Raw genomic sequence first — 16584 nt, forward strand, 5'->3', positions numbered from 1 at the left:
TAGTTCAGATATAAATACTAAATCAATACTCCTTCCTACTGCAGACACAGTAACTAAAAACTTCTAAATTGAAAAACTCACATTCCTGTTAGAAAATGAAGACTAATGATTCAATCTGAGTTATTAAAAAGATGATTTTTTTAGTTATTTAACTATATTGTCATAAAATGTGACTTTTCATTCTCTACTTTCCTGCTGTCCTTCATGACATCTATAACATGTGTCGTTTGAACAGATGTGTCGTCAGGAACCAAAGCATCATACCTGCCAGCAGGAGCCATGACGACGTATCCCACAGCAGACGCAGCGTTTACCCTCCACCAGCCGGAGTCAAAGGTCAGACAAAGGTTCTGCATTGTATTTACTTAGAAATTATTCCAGTTTGCGCTGAATGTCTGAATATGTGTTTCAACAGGTTTTAAAGTTATAAATGAACAACTGTTACTCACCTTTACCGTGTCATCTTTGACCAAGAGAAGGACCCGTTTTAATGTTTTAACCATTGTTTTTCCTCGTGTTTATATTATTGGATGTCGTTGTATTATGTTTTCATGTTTCTTAAAATACATTTTGCTTTTGTGTGAACGGACTATGTTTGAAACAATTAATGGACCCTGTTTTTTTTTCTTGTTAATATCCTCTGGGAGGCAACAACACTGAGCTTGTTGAATTTCATGGGGGGTTTTTTTGTCTTTCCCGTGTTGAAAAGGATCACTAATTTAATATTGTTGGCAGTGAAATATAAACTTAAAGAAAATGATCTACTGAGATTAAAAAGAAGTGTTAGGGGATCACTCTGGCGCCAGGGGTTTTATGAAAATGCATTCATTTTTTTTACTTGAGATGTTTTTTCTTTCCCCTTACTGCAAAAATGAACTCAAATTAAGTTTTTCTAATTTTTTCAGCGTGAGATTATGTAACTGCTAGAACATGAATTGAGCTTTTTTTAAAAAGCAGTGGTGAGGTATTATTTCACACCTCCAGTATTTGTTATTCAGTCACATTATTTGTGCTTCAAGTGACTTTAGTCGACTCTTACATTAACTAAATGCATTATGTACTTATTTTAAAAGAAAGAGAAAAATTGGCTAACTTTTTTCTATTCCACACGATTGAAGCCTCTTCAAAACGAACAAAATTAGTCTTTTATAGTTTCATGCGAAACAAAACTGAAAGTTGCGTTTAAAATAAGCACCAGTCCAAAATTAACATTGTGAATTACCTTTTGAACCTCCTCTGGGTTGCTCCAGTTCCTGCTAATCATTTTGTGAGGATTTTCTGTCTTTCCTAAACTGAAAGACAGAAATTTCAGCAGACATGAATGTAAGTCACGACCTTTTATACGCCTCCGTATTATTCCCTGGGAACAGAGTTGCAGAGGCACGCCTGGCAGTCAGTCGGTCTCTCCTCTAGAACAGGAGACCGGGAAACAGCATCTGTTGATAGACGTTCATCACGCAGGCAGACGTCTCGAAAAGCACGCAGCGGATGATAAGTGAGGTGAAAGGAGCCCAAAATTACCCCGGGTAACTTGCAGACAGGGTGAATTGGAGCGCAGCATGAAGCTGTCCACAGTGTGTGGACTGGAACAGGCATGCAGTGACAGGCTGTTTATTTTTACAAAAACACACACAAGTACCGTTCGGTACAGCAAATTTATTCATCACTTTTAGATTTAGATTTCTTGAAAATTGCGAAACATTAGTATATTTATTCTTTATTTATAAAAAATTATTTTTACTCTTCTTTAGTTCAAGCTATTGTAGTCGGTGGATACCTTGTGCAAAAAAAAATACAAAACGTTTTTTTCAAACTTTTTGTATGGGTACAAGCAAATAATGAACTTTTAATTTAACCATTTAAGAAGTTTTAGATATCAACTGAACTTCTTGTTGCTACCATGTTGGTTGTGGTCACTTTTGTTGAGGGAGATAGGGCTCACCACCCAGAGCAAAATTTCATCCAAGGGTGTAATGAGTTAAAAAAATTTTTATCTCTGTTGGTTTTACTCCAAGCAAGTTTTCTGTTGATTATTTGCATGTCAGTTCAGTAGGGATTGAACCTGCTGTGTTGTGCAGAGTGTAAGCATGGCAGAATGTGTGTGTCCCTACATTATTACTGGGTAATGACGTTTCATATAATGCAACGCATTGGGTCTGACCAGACAGAGCTATGATTTAGTGCAAACATAATGCACCGAAAAATCAAACAAAACAAAGACTGTGTTCACTCGGACTTCCACTGCATTTGTTTCGCATCAAATGCAGTCATTTTCAATCGTTTTGAGTGTGGTTCCAATGAGGCTTGTTTGTCAGTAAATTTTAAGATGGAATTTTTATATATATATATATATATAGAGAGAGAGAGAGAGAGAGAGAGAGAGAGAGAGAGAGAGAGAGAGAGAAAGAGAAATATCTATCTATCTATCTATCTATCTATCTAGCTATCTATCTAGCTATGTAAATATATTCTGATATAATTTGATTTTTTCATTAGATGTAATGCTGCTTTGTACAGGGTCATATATTAACAACTGCAGAAATGCACCAGATTTGGCCAGTGGTTAACTTCCATCTGTGGTCCAGAAGAGTTACGTTATAAAAAAATGGTATCTAATATCAACTCAACATAATTTTTTAATTATATTTCATTGGATGAAAGCAATAGTAATACATGAAGTTAAAAAAAGTTTGGTACTTGCCAAATGCTTTGCATGAGCTGTAAAGTCCTAAAAATAAATAAGTAAATGACTGTCTAAACCTGATCTACAATCAGATTCAACCTTATTCAAATTAATTAAACCACAGCATCCTTTATTATTAGCTCTTTACATCTTTGACAAAACCTCTTGTGACCTGATATATCATCTTATTGATCATATGGTCTTTTTTTTATTCACAAAAGATTTTACTGTATCAGTGTAAAAATATTTACAAGCTGCGCTTCAAGAGCTAATGTTAGTCCCAGTAAAAACACACCTGCTTGAGCACCCGGACATGTGCGGGTTTTATTGTCTAGAAAGCCGTGCTCTGAACAAAGAGCTTGCACACATACAACTTTGCCAAATATGTGCATCAAACCTTAAAGCTAACGTCTATTTTTTTGTGCAAAAAAAGTTTCTGCCACGTCTGCACTGACATTCAAGAACACGGTTGACGTTTCTTTGCGCTGCAGAGTCTGTCGGTCTGTGGTGAAGTAACACGGTAGCCTTGTTGCTTCTTGCAAAAGAACAGCGATAAACACTGGATTACAGCTAACCACTGTTTGGAAGAGCAACCTGGAGGCCTTTGAGTCGCACCCTCGTACCACAGTATAAAGTTTCAGACCAGTGAGGGACTGGTAAAGCGATCCGAGGAGCTGGCATGAGGGCCGTGTGTGTAGGAACGCAAAGGAGAAACTGTAAAACCGAAGAGGCTTTCTCCCTTCATCAACCAACATGTTGGAGGCCGCTTGGGGCAAATAAACCAGAACATCCCGAGGAGGCGTTTCAGCTGGTTTTTATGAAGCAAAACTGCTTTAAAGAAAGAAATTTAAAATTCCATGTCGCTACAGTCTAAACCAGGGGTGTCCGTGCGCCCCTGGAGCGGTTTTGTGTCGCCCACGACTGCAGTTTAACAATAATCCATTTTTGTAATCAGGGCAAAAATTATTACCAAGAAATTAAAATCTTTATATCATGAACGTAAATGATACACTTTCATATCATTTACTTTGATATGAAAGTATCTGATCTGGTATTTGATAGGAAAGTATCAAAGTAATTTGATACTAAATACTTTGTATTTAGAAATACAGAGTAATTGTTGTTAAATAATAACCATGTTTTTTTTTTTGTTCCATTTCTTTTTAATTTCGTGATAAATATAACTTTTATTCCACCCAAATCTGCATTAAATAATTTCACTGAACTTGGCTGAACAGAGCGAACATGCTCAAAGAGAGAGATTCTGGTAAAACAAAAATACTAACATCCAGTCGAACCAAAACGAATTTGCTAGCTGAGTAGCTTTTTTTTAGTGAAAACATGCCAAACCCTTTTTAAGTTTTGGATCTACAATAAATCACACGTATTTTCTGACTGCTTTGCCCCACAGTCTGTCCTAGCTGGTGGCTGATCACACTGGGTCAGGTTTTACTGGAGTTTTTCCTCTCCACAGTCGCTAAATATATGCGCAGTATGAAGGATTTCTGCCCACAGCTGAAACTCTTCCATCGCTTTGAACAGTAAACTGAATTTGACTGCATTGTTTGATAACAAAAATCAAATTGGAATGTATGAACTTGAATTGCAATCTGTCTGTAAAAAAAAATTGCAATACAAGTTATATTCCTTTGGCCTGTGTGACATAACGCTTGGCTACTGCTAGCTTAAACAAAACCACAGAAAGTGTTGAAAGAAGGTTTCGGAAACAGCTAACAGCTTAGCACACCACAGCAGGTAGATATTTAATCGCTGTATTGTTGGTTTCAGCTTATTCTAAGGAGGCCATGACACCGACGGAGCAAGAAGCAACACGGCTTAACCGTAATGGTTTATGGGAGCAGCTACTGTTTGAATGCTAAGTCAACAAAATCTGTAGTTGCTCTGATCAAACTCCTCCAGCTTATAAAGACTTTTGTTCTCTCTTTTGTACCTAACCAGCCTATTCCTGGATGTGTTTATTGAGCTCAGCCCGTACTGACCTTTGTGTTCAGAGCTGGCGAACTCCGCTAACAGAATTATCACTCGTCCATCCGATGCTGTTAATATCATAACAGTTTCAGCCGGCCAGAAAACATTAAGTCACCCCACAGACTTTCAATAATCGTGGGTCGTCCGTTCGACCGTCTGGTGGAAGCCCAAACGACAATATGGTCTCCTTTTGAGTTTTTAAATCATAAAACGATGTTAGTGTTGTTTAATGAGAAAAAAATAAATAAATAAATAAAAACTCTGTACTGAGTTTAGCATGTCAGGTTTTTAACAGTAGCTGGATAACATCAAAGTGAGTCAGTCTGATGCTCAGAAAACACAGTGCTCCGACATTATGGATGACTTTTGAGAGAACAAGGGCGTCCTTATGGAGTCCCATTGGACTCTCCACACTTGAGCAAAGTAAAGTCTGTGTTATTGTTGGGTATTCCTTGAACAAATTCCCTGTAAAACCCGAGACCCTGGCGTCTGACCCAAAGTGGGATTAAGACCACCGCCTGTCCCGCACATGGAGCTGTCTGTCAGATGGCGGGTAGCAAGGGGAGCCGAGGAAACTGCCGCCGCAGCACAATGGCTACAGAAACGAGACAGATTTATGTGACGAGCACAATGGTGGGTGCTTATCACAGTATTTGTAGTTTTAACTTTTCAGAATTTATTGGGTTGAAGATGTGGCAATTAGTGACACATTTAAAAACTATGAAATAGTGTTTGTTGGCTATGAAAACAGCTAAAGGCTAAAGGGCTCCTAACTTTGTAGTATTGGGTAAAGAGAACATGCAAATATGCTGGAGCTAGCAAGATGGCTAATTTTCATCTTTTGTCCCCTATCGTGACATTTAGTAATAAACACAAACAAAATTCTTGAAAGCAAATGTTTTCATGTTTTACCTTCCTGATGAAAGTGGAAAATAGTACAGAAACAACTGAGGCAGAAGGCCTCACAAGGCTCTAAACCAAAAGGTCTCACACGGTTAGTGTGTAATTGAAAGTATATTTCTGTAAAAGGAAAACTTTAAATTTCCTGTATTTGTTCTCTGTTCATATTGGAGGCAGCACAGATGCACAGTATGCTGCAAAATATTCAGAACCCTTGAATTTTTTACATTTGTCGTAAAATAACCACAAACCTCAAAGTGATATATATATATATTTTTTTGTTTTTGTTTTGTCAGGTCTCAAAGAGTTGAGTAAACTTTGGTTTCTGCGTTAGCTCTTGAAAAACCTGAAGGAAGAAAAGGGCAGGAGTGGGAACTGCTTCCCAGGGTGCTTTTTAGAATTTGCAACCAATGAAAACATTTAAACTGTCATTCAAGTCAAATTTTTTCTCTCATGCTCCCTTTAGTGATAATGTGATTATATTTTGTTGCCACCTCCACATTTACAAAAAATAACAATTTCCAAATCTTTTTAGACATGATCATAAACGTTCAATAAACGACCTGTAGCACATGACCAGCCACTCCTCTGTGACGCCCACAACTAACAGCTGTCGTTGTCAACTGATTTTCTCACCTGAGCTGTGGATTTCTGCAGCTCCTCCAAAGTCGCCCTTGGCTGCGTGTCTTGATTAATGCTCTCCATTCCCCGCCAGTCCGTTTAGGTGAACCGCCGTGCCTCGGTAGGTTTGCAGCCGAGTGTCAAATGTGAGAAATGTCTGGGTCCCGTCAACTGACAACTCTCTAAATCCAAACAAGAAACCTTCATTATCACCACAGCGCTGCTGCCAGGGGGGCTAATAATAAATGGGATCATGCGGTTTAATGTTGCACATAGTTAAACAGCCAGGTTTTCCACACTATGCTTGACTTTTAAATCCTGCATTTTACTTAGACATTAGCTTTCATCTGTTTTAGCGCTATCTAAAACTAAGATGGCTTCAAAAGGCCTTGAAACACCGGGGACCAAAGTCAAAATAAGAGATGACTTTAATAAGACCAGGAACTTTCCCATCACATGGACAGAGTAGTTTCACTCGCTGTTCCCCATTATTATGAGGCAGAGCAAACTTCATATTTTTCTGTGTATAATGCCTAAGAGTTGCAATAAATCTTGTAAAAACTCTCATCTGTATAATGTGTGCTCAACTACCTGAAAAACCTAGAAAACTAGGAAGGTAGCTCTGTTAAATGTGCAGGACTTTATTTACAGACGCTCATCAGACTCGATCACTGGTCCGAGTGTTCAACACACGTCTGTTTGTTTTATGCTTTTAGTTGTTTCCACCCAGGAAGGCCTCGGCCGGCCGCGTCGTTCACATCTGCAACCTGCCCGAGGGCAGCTGCACGGAGAATGACGTCATCAACCTGGGAATACCGTTCGGGAAGGTCACCAATTACATCCTGATGCGTTCAACCCATCAGGTACAACATGTACTTACTTTTGTCTTTGTAGTCATTTACATTTTAATTCACAGTTCTTCATCTGTATGGCTCAGATTCAATGCAGCTCCTTTGTTGATGTGTCCCCAAATCACGTAATTCCAGTTAATGCTCTGTTCAGATAAAATTGTCTGTACAAAGTACAAAATTTTCTTCTCCTCATAATAATCTAAGATAAAGGGAAATCTGGGTTAAGCCAAGCTTTTGACTTTAGTGAGAAGTAGAATGAGATGTTGGATAAATATGTAACAATCATATCATTTAACCCTGACTCTGAAAATCAGCATGTGATTTTCAGATTAAAAGAAGGCAAATTTATTTTAAATATGTATTAGAGAATATCTTTATCTCTTTATATCTTTATGTACCCAGCCATCTATTTTTTACTTTGAGTTGGTCACTTAATGACATACTATCATACAACAACAGAATGTCTTCAGTCAGAGACTTCTTCAGATTTGCTGTAACGCAGACCGCTACAGAAGATTCTTCCTCCCCAGAGCAAACTCTTTGAAGGCTTACAACAACATTTAACTTTCTTTTTGGATCATCGCAGTATTTTTGAACTGAATAATTATTGTGTCTCATTGTAAAACTTCTAGAGAATTAAGGTTAAAGTTTCTGTGCAGCTGTCAGCAGGCGTTGGTTAACTGAGGAAGCTGTGAGCATGGCTTTCTTTCGACAGCTTGCCTCTAAGGTCCCAGTTGTTGCAGCAACTTTAATTGCCATGACCTCCCAGTCATAATATAATAGTGCGGTTTGGGCCAATAACTTGATTAAGAAGTAAAATATTTATGAGATTATGTCAACACTTGATTTTCAGATGATTCTTTTTTTCCAAAATTATTTTTGGATTTGTTTTTAAATGCCTTGCATTTTATAGTGGTAGTTCTTAGGCTCTTTTTTTTTTTTTTTTTTTTTTTTTTTGTCGCTCTTGAAAGTTTTGCACTGTTTTCTTGGGGAAACCGTGGAACATATTAAAATGACTTCCAGCTTTTTAAACGGTCACTTTCAAACCGTAACTATTTAAACGTTGCTATGCCTTGATATACCAGCAGATTGTCACTCTCGTTGTTGTCGTTTCTTTTAATGGAAGCTCTCTCTGCTCCTTAACTAGGCCTTTCTGGAGATGGCGTATGTTGAGGCAGCTCAGGCCATGGTTCAATACTACCAACTGACTCCTGCCACAATTAACGGTCAGAAACTCCTCATACGGATGTCTAAGAGGTACAAGGAGCTGCAGCTCAAGGTAAAGTAACGACAAAGGAGCAACTGACATTCACGATGTGTTAGTCGGCCACTATGCCTGAATCATTTTTTTCTTTGCAGAAACCCGGTAAAGATGTTCAGTCAATCATCCAGGATATTACCTCACAGCGGGAACGGGATAAAATGCAAGAACTTGAACAGTAAGGAAACTGTTGCGTTGTAGTCCTTGAATTTTAAAAAAGTAAAAAATTTACAGAGATGTGTTTCTCTTTATTGTTTCTTGTCAGCTACCTTCCAGACAGAGCACGGTCTCGCAGCCCCATCAGCCGCTCTCTGAGTCCTCATTCCCACAGTCCCAGTTTTACGTCGTGCAGCTCTGCCCACAGCCCGCCGGCGGCCCCGTGCCGGGGTCAGGACAGGGGCAGCAACGGCCTGAGCCCTCACCGGGGCTCCAGAGACTGGCCGTCGCACCTGAGACGAGGGGAGGACGAGAGGGAGCGGGACAATCCCTGGAGGAATGGCGGGATGGACGACAATCGACCCAACGGGAGGACGGCCGACCGACGGAAGAGCTACCACAAACACTTGGGTCACTTGAGGTCTGCAGACGAACGCGGAAGCGGCGAAACGACAACGACGAGGAGCAGCAGAGACTGGCACCCACGGGACAGCCCTCTGAGCTCGTCTCTCAACTCTTACAGGAGCATGGACGAAGATTTCAACAGGGCATCTCACTATCGGCATGACGCAAAGCCGAAGAGGAGGGACGGCGACCACCCCGTTCGGTCAAGACACTCTGAGTTTGAGACGACGGACGAGCCGCGGTGTCGAACGCCGGAGGACAAGAGGCGGAGCAAAAACCCGAGCAGGAGGAACACCGAGAAACAGGAGAGAGAAACTGCTCCCGAAAATACTGTGAGTGCTTTTTGCTTCTGCGTCTGCGGATAATTACATCCATCTCATCTTTTGAGCAATAAAATGTTTTCTCCTTTCAGGACGCCACATCCAAAGAAAAATCTGTTTTGCCACAACAAAGCAACAAGTCAAAAGAGGCGGCTGAAAATAACAAAGACAGAGAAACTGTGAGTAAACTTGAAATAATCAGGATTTTGATTATTTCAAACAGTTTGATTATTTCAATAATCAAACTATTGATTATTGACCTGCGATACGTGCTTCAAAACTAAATACTTGAATTGGCTAAGACATACATAAATTGTGATAAATATGTTCATCATGAGCGGATGTAAACTTTTGATACAAAAACTCAAATGAATTATATTTACTGTTGAAACCAATACCTTAACAGAATTACTAACTGTAATTTTATTCATAATTTTAAATTATACATTCATGCATATTATATAATTAATACATTATGAATGGTATATAATTAAAAAATGGATTTGGTAATAACGTTTTGAGTAACATCAGTGGTATTGACATCAAAAACATATGCGTACACAAACTAATGCGCACGTTCTTATTTATATCTGATATATCTGAACACACTATTATTATACAAAACATTTTCTTACTGTGTCTACAGTATATGGATCTATATTTTTTCTCTTTTCTTTTTTACCTGTTAATGGGAGTAATATGTATTTTTTTTTCTTTTATATGGCTCAAAATTAAGCAATAAAAGTACAACAAATACTAAAACGAAGCGTGGAACAAAGTTCAGAATGTATTTTTAAGGAGTCAAACTTTGGAACATCTATATAAGATCTGAAACATGTCAAATGTTTCATTACAGTAAACGGTAGACGACTATCTGTATTCGACATTCAGTCGTATCAAATGTGTCGGTATTTTAAACGTCTTCGTTGTCTGCAGCTTTACGTCAAACGTGTCTGAACCTTGTTGTGTGCTTGTGAAACGTTTCCTTCATCTGTGTCGCCAGGAGAATGTGCTGGAAAGTGCCGAAGACACGGATGAAGAATGTTGGTATCCTAAAAACATGGAGGAGCTGGTCACGGTGGATGAAGTGGGAGGGGAGGACGACTGCATCCTTGAGCCAGATCTCTCTGAGCTCGAGGAGTTTACTTCCTGTCACAAAGAGCCGACAGCAGAACGATCACAGCAGAAGCACACGTCTCCATCGGCCCCAGCAGTGGAGGAGCACAAAGAATCCGACAAGAAACCTGAACGGGAGGACTCCTTTGAGGGGACGAGGGGCGAGGCATCAGCATCCGAAGCTGAGAAAGCAGAGGATCAAATCGCTGCACCAAGTACTGAAACCGAGAAAGTGAATTTAGAAACTACAGAGCAAAAAGTGGCAGACATCAGTGGCTTCCCCAGTGAGGAGTTTAAAGCAGCGCTAGAGGAGACGTGCTTGGAGAGCGCCAAGGTTCCCAACAACACGACGCCGGACGAGCCAATGGAAAATCATATCTGTTTGCCAGAGGACAGCAGAAGCCAGGAAGAAAGGCAGACTCCAGATAAAATCCATCTGGAAGTTCAGCTGAAGGATGGCAGTCTGAAAAGAGGTACTTCCCAACAATATGTGAGGTCTTTTTTTTTTTATCTTCTCCAAAGGTGACTTTCAAAAATATGTTACATTGATAGCATTTTTAATTTTCCGTAATCATGCAGCAACATGTTTTATATCTATTAGAGGCTTAGAGACACTTAACCAATAAAAGTTAAATGTCACTAATCAAGTTTTACGTTGCGACTATACCGGAAACCTTTCCAAAAATAGTAATCGAACCGTAGCGCAGAGCATTCTGGGTAAATACAACCACAACAAATGCAAGAGTCTAGTGCTAGTGGGAGAAATGGCTCGTTGTCTTTTCTTGAAAAAAAAAGAGATATATTACAGCCATGAAAATATGACACTACTCCATTTTTGTTTACATTTTGTAAAGAAGGAAGTTGAGCTCAGTGTCTTCTTCAGAAGTTTTTGTGCCGTTTCCTTCAAGTGGTTCTTGGTGCAGCGCCACCACAGGCGAGGAGGTTAAGCAAGTTTTTCAATTGGTTTAGATTGTTTGACACAGTGCAGTGTGAAAGCGAACCTGGGAAGTGGAACAAATGTAGCAGAGTCTACTGGACTGTCAGGTGTGAAAACGTCCTTAAAGTTCTGTTTTTCGGTTTTGGGGGGTATTGCTCTGAGATGTTTGAGCAGTTGATTAACAGCTTGTTTATATTCAAATGTATTTTTTTATAATTTGCCTCCGCATTTTGAAGCTCGACTTGCATCTCGGTTTCGATTGAGGATTCCAAATTTTCTCCATTGCCTCAGATTTTAATCAGGAGTCTTTACATTTCAGACTTTCTGTACTATGAACCACTGTGTGTTAGAGAAAACCCCAGCAAAATAAGTATTTTTAAAAAATCACCCTATGTGCCCAATTCTTCCCCCCAAAGATCTATAATTGAACTACTGAAAAATGAACTGTTCAAAAAAATAAATAAATTACTGACGTTTACATCAATAATAAGTGTATGTAAAACCAGAAAACAAAACTATAGCATTTACTATTTTTTTTCTTTTGAGAGGGGAAAAAAATCCAAAGGGAATTTAAAGACATTCCTTGACAACAACTTTCTTATTACTGAAATGTCTTTCACAGAGATCGAAGCCCCCTCATCATCTCTAGAGCAAGACAAAGCTGTCAGTGAACACAGCATTCCTTTGGGTAAGCACATTACACTTTAACATAGTAACTAAAGCTTTATTAACATCACAAAACATTGCAAACTGTTGCCATGTGGCCAGTTATGTGATGCAGTCTCAGCAGCAGCTACATCAGTCCTGTTTCATATTTCAGAGGCTGGATTACACACATGCTTATGTCTCCCATCCAGAACTCTTCTCAGGTGTTTAAGATCTGACATAAGCGTCACAAAATGTCACTTTATTTGTCACATTTCCAGTTGTTTTAAACTTTTGAATACTTTGTCTGACTACAAAGTTGGTACTTTTTTTCTCGAAGATTACAACTCTCCCTTATATAAATGGCCTGTTCTCTTGTCTTTTCCATGTTGAAGAGCGGCTGATTAAAAAGGTTGTATGTGTAACGTCACTTTTACATCCCAGTAGAATATAATGTCACGAATTACTAATTAAGAGTTCAATAAAACACTTAAAGTAACTTGGTAGGTGACATGGGAATTGGAAAAAAGAAATAGAAGCTACACTTATTTTACAGAAATCTTCAGGGGGTGTCAATAGTTATGGCACCTGTGATTTGTTAAAAAAACAAAACAAACATATATTCTGCTATGCCGGGGTCGGCAACCAATGGCTCCGGAGCCACGTGTGGCTCTTTCATCCTTCTGTTGTGGCTCCCAGTGACTTTGGGAAATAGAATATTTTATTAAAATTAAATCATTAAAAAATTATAAATTAAACATTTATGGAAAAACCTCACATAACCATTAAAGCAGAAAGTACGGCGCCCACCGTAAGAAAGGCTTACAGTATTCAATTATGCTGCATAACTGACCAGTACAGTATTGCGAGGTAACGCAAAAGTTTTGCGAGGGAACGCAAAAGAAAAAATTCCCCATGTCCCCTAGGGGGCTCCGTACCGTACTACGGGACACAGAAGCAGACTGCGCATTTTTTGGTTTGCTTGGTTCGTTCAGTGCCGGTGGATAATATTTGGATAAGTTTTGATTTTTATCTCCTGAATAAGAGGAGGACAGGTGACTGCATTCTGTTTCTATTTTTCCTTCAGTGCGGGTTGGGTAAGTTTCGGTTTTTATTTCTTAAATACAAAGACCCAAATAGACAGAGGGTGTTTTGTTTGAAATTGAGCATCAACAAAGTGTAAAATGCGTTTTGTTACATGCAGAAATAAAATTTTGTGTTCTCTGCAGCAGTTCGTTGATTTCATAAACGCAACATAGTATCGATTTTTGTACATAGCATATAGGTTTTATATATAGATGACGTCAAAATGGGTTGTGGCTCCAAGTGCTTTCTTTTTATTGGGAGGCGGTCCCAAATGGCTCTTTGAATAGAAAAGGTTGCCTTCTATGTGCTATGCAATGTTTTTCACCTCCAAGCAATTGGACTCCGATTGAATGTGTCCATAACAAATTAAAGTGAGATCATGCTACTTCTTTGAAAACAAAGATTCTTAAAGGTTTTTTCACGTGTTTATAAGGAGAATGACTTTGTAAAAATTGATAAGAATTACAAGAAAACAAACACAAAAACATAATTCTGATCTATAAAATTCAGTTCACATACTGATCTAAAGCCTGTCAGGGATCATCACATTAAATATTTTTACTCTAGTTCAGTGCAAAGTCATGCCACCTTTAGGGACAGAGAACGACAGCAGCATTCTTTTAACAGAACAGTAACGGGTGCCTTATTTCTGCTGAAACAGTTTTTAAAAAAAGAATAAATCATACAAGCACATTAGACCTGAATGTGGAAGACTGTACGACGACACTTTTTTAAAATGTTGTTGTCACAAACATCACGCAAGGAGAGTGACAAAAAAGAAAACTTTTTGCAAATCCTATGTGAGGTTCCTTGCTTTTCCTGGCCAAGACCCATGGGTCATGTGTTGTTCTGGTTCTGGGTGGTGTTGGACTGTTGCATTATCTCTCTCTGACAGGAGTGGAGTTCATTGAGCCAAGAACAGGCTTCTACTGCAAACTGTGTGGATTGTTCTACAGCAGCGAGGACACTGCAAAAACGACTCACTGCCGCAGCACCGTACACTACAGAAACCTGCAGGTACATCTCTCAAACTGCAATATATATATATACTGTATATATATATATATATATATATATATATATATATATATATATATATATATATATATATATATATATATATATATATACACAGTACAGACCAAAAGTTTGGACACACCTTTTAATTCAATGAGTTTCCTTTATTTTCATGACTATTGACATTGTAGATTCACACTGAAGGCATCAAAACTATGAATAACACATGTGGAAATATGCACTAAACAAAAAAGTGTAAAACAACTGAAAATACCCCTTATATTCTAGTTTCTTCAAAGTAGCAACCTTTTGCTGTGATTACTGCTTTGCACACACTCTGCATTTTCTTGATGAGCTTCAAGAGGTAGTCACCTGAAATGGTTTTCACTTCATAGGTGTGCCCTGTCAGGTTAATAAGTGGGATTTATTGCCTTATAAATAGTCATGAAAATAAAGAAAACCCATTGAATTAGAAAGGTGTGTCCAAACTTTTGGTCTGTACTATATATATATATATATATATATATATATATATATATATGGTTTGATTCCCGGCCCAGGGTCTTTCTGCAGTTTGCATGTTCTCCCTGTGCATGGGTAGGTTCTCTCCGGGTACTCCACAGTCCAAAAACATGACTGTCAGGTAAATTGGTCTCTCCAAATTCTCCCTAGGTGTGAGTGTGTGTGTGTGCATGGTTGTTTGTCCTGTCTCTCTGTGTTGCCCTGCTACAGACTGAGTGTCGCCTCTCACCCAGGCCTCTCACTGAGGCGGGGTCACCTCTCACCCAGAGAGGTGACCCCGCCTCTCGCCCGGAACGTTAGCTGGAGGTAGGCACTAGGAACAAGGGTGTAAGAAAATGGATGGATGGATATATATATATATATATATATGGAAATAAAATATGGAGTATTTACATATATAGTTCATATATTTCAAAATTTTCCCTTCATACCTATCCGAGCAGGATGGGTAGAGTGTTGATGACATTCAGTTGCACGTCTGGTGAACAACAGAAACAAAAGCATGTTAATGTCCTTGTTGGTTCTGTTGAACCCGTTTGGTTTAACAGCCGAACCTTCATCAGTCAGAAAAAACATAAAATCCAGAGCTGTGTGATGTAGAGCAAATGCTATGCTATTGTGGTGTACGAATGCTGGAATTTGAAGTTTAGTCATGTGGTTTTATTTTCACAGAAATACCTGTCCCAGCTGGCAGAGAACGGCCTGTCGAGCGCGCTGGCTGAGCCCTCCGTGGCTCACTGACACCAGCTTGACCCTTGACCTGCAACAGTACACAGCAGGGGGAAGATCTGTGAACATGTGGAGTTTGTGTAGAGCTAAAGAAAGAGGGGGAGAGAAAAAAAAACATGGATAATGTGACAAACAGAAGCTTGAATTTATTTTTTGGACTGTTGTGGTAGTTTTTATTTTCTGTTTAAATCATACTAAAATGTCTTGAATTCTTCAATTTTGTACATACTCGAAGTGAATTGTAAAGGAGGTTTACACTGTGGACTGCTTTTAATGAACTACTGTCTTCCCAGAGTTCTTATGCAAGTTTTTCTGGGAACCCCCCCCCCCAAAACAAAACAAAAAAACAAACAAACAATATATATATTTATTTATTTTTGTTTTGCTGCAAAAAGTTCATCAGGAAATATACTATTTTCTGTTTTAAGTTCAATCTAATTATTATTATTATTATTATTATTATTATTATTATTATTATTATTATTATTATTATTATTATTATTTAAATAAAACAGTTATTTAAGGCTTTTGGCAGATATTCTGGTAGCAGTCATTTAAAACGTCCGTGACACAGAGCTCATGACCCGGGTTTGGATCAGGACGTCCTTAGAGTGACCTCTAAGCCAGAAGCAGGTTTGCAGTAAATGTCCATATTTGGTGTGTTGGCTTTGTTTCTTCGTTCTAAATGCCATGCCACTTTTGTCCAAATCAAATTGTTTCTCAAGGTTGTTTGCATTTTCTCCATTCATTTGTGTTACAGCCTGAGCTCTCAGGGGCAAAATGTTTTTCTTTTTCTTTTCTCTCAGTTAAAAGAACAGTAGAACACGTTCTCAGGCTTGTTATACTTATCAAAACCAGTTTGTTGTATAAATAACATTTATATATTTACGTCTACAGCTGGAATTGAATGTGGCTGACTGCAAATCTTTCAGGTAAACTCACATCACTATAGTTTCCAATGATGAAATTATGGAAATGTTTTATGTTTCAATACATTTTTGCTAACGTCTTTGCTTCCTAAGACAATCCCAGGCTAATGTGCCATATTATATGTCTACAGCAGCACAAACATTAAACTTGACCATGCATTTTTTTTTTATGTTAATGTTCTGTAACAGGAGTATCAAGCCAGAATCTGTTATTCTCTGGATGCGGATCTTGTGAAATCGGTAATAGTATTGTTTACAGGGACTGTTTCCACACATTTGTGATGCAAAAGGAAAACATTGCAAATGTCTAAAACTATGTCAGCCATTTTAAAATGCAAACAATCTAATAAATCCCATCACATGGCTTCTGGTTTTGTATTTGATATCCGTAAAAAAAAATCAACAACAACGTTGCAA

General features: G+C 38.5%; 1 protein-coding gene across 3 annotated transcripts in view; it reads left to right on the top strand.

Annotated features, from left to right (window-relative positions):
- Positions 1-15555, top strand: part of rbm20 (RNA binding motif protein 20) — a 55307-nt gene extending 39752 nt beyond the window's left edge. For 2 of the 3 annotated variants that reach the window (XM_032562824.1, XM_032562825.1), the window contains exons 5-14: positions 236-336; positions 6910-7056; positions 8192-8323; positions 8404-8483; positions 8571-9198; positions 9279-9365; positions 10190-10775; positions 11862-11927; positions 13866-13987; positions 15182-15555. In XM_032562824.1, the coding sequence (XP_032418715.1) occupies positions 236-336; positions 6910-7056; positions 8192-8323; positions 8404-8483; positions 8571-9198; positions 9279-9365; positions 10190-10775; positions 11862-11927; positions 13866-13987; positions 15182-15250 (2018 nt within the window). In that variant the 3' untranslated portion in view covers positions 15251-15555. The remainder of the gene's footprint in view (positions 1-235; positions 337-6909; positions 7057-8191; positions 8324-8403; positions 8484-8570; positions 9199-9278; positions 9366-10189; positions 10776-11861; positions 11928-13865; positions 13988-15181) is intronic. The other variant, XM_032562826.1, reaches the window with a different exon arrangement.
- Positions 15556-16584: the final 1029 nt, after the last annotated feature.

Source organism: Xiphophorus hellerii, chromosome 5 (genome assembly GCF_003331165.1).
Source record: "Xiphophorus hellerii strain 12219 chromosome 5, Xiphophorus_hellerii-4.1, whole genome shotgun sequence".
In the NCBI taxonomy this organism is placed as follows: Eukaryota; Metazoa; Chordata; class Actinopteri; order Cyprinodontiformes; family Poeciliidae; genus Xiphophorus; species Xiphophorus hellerii.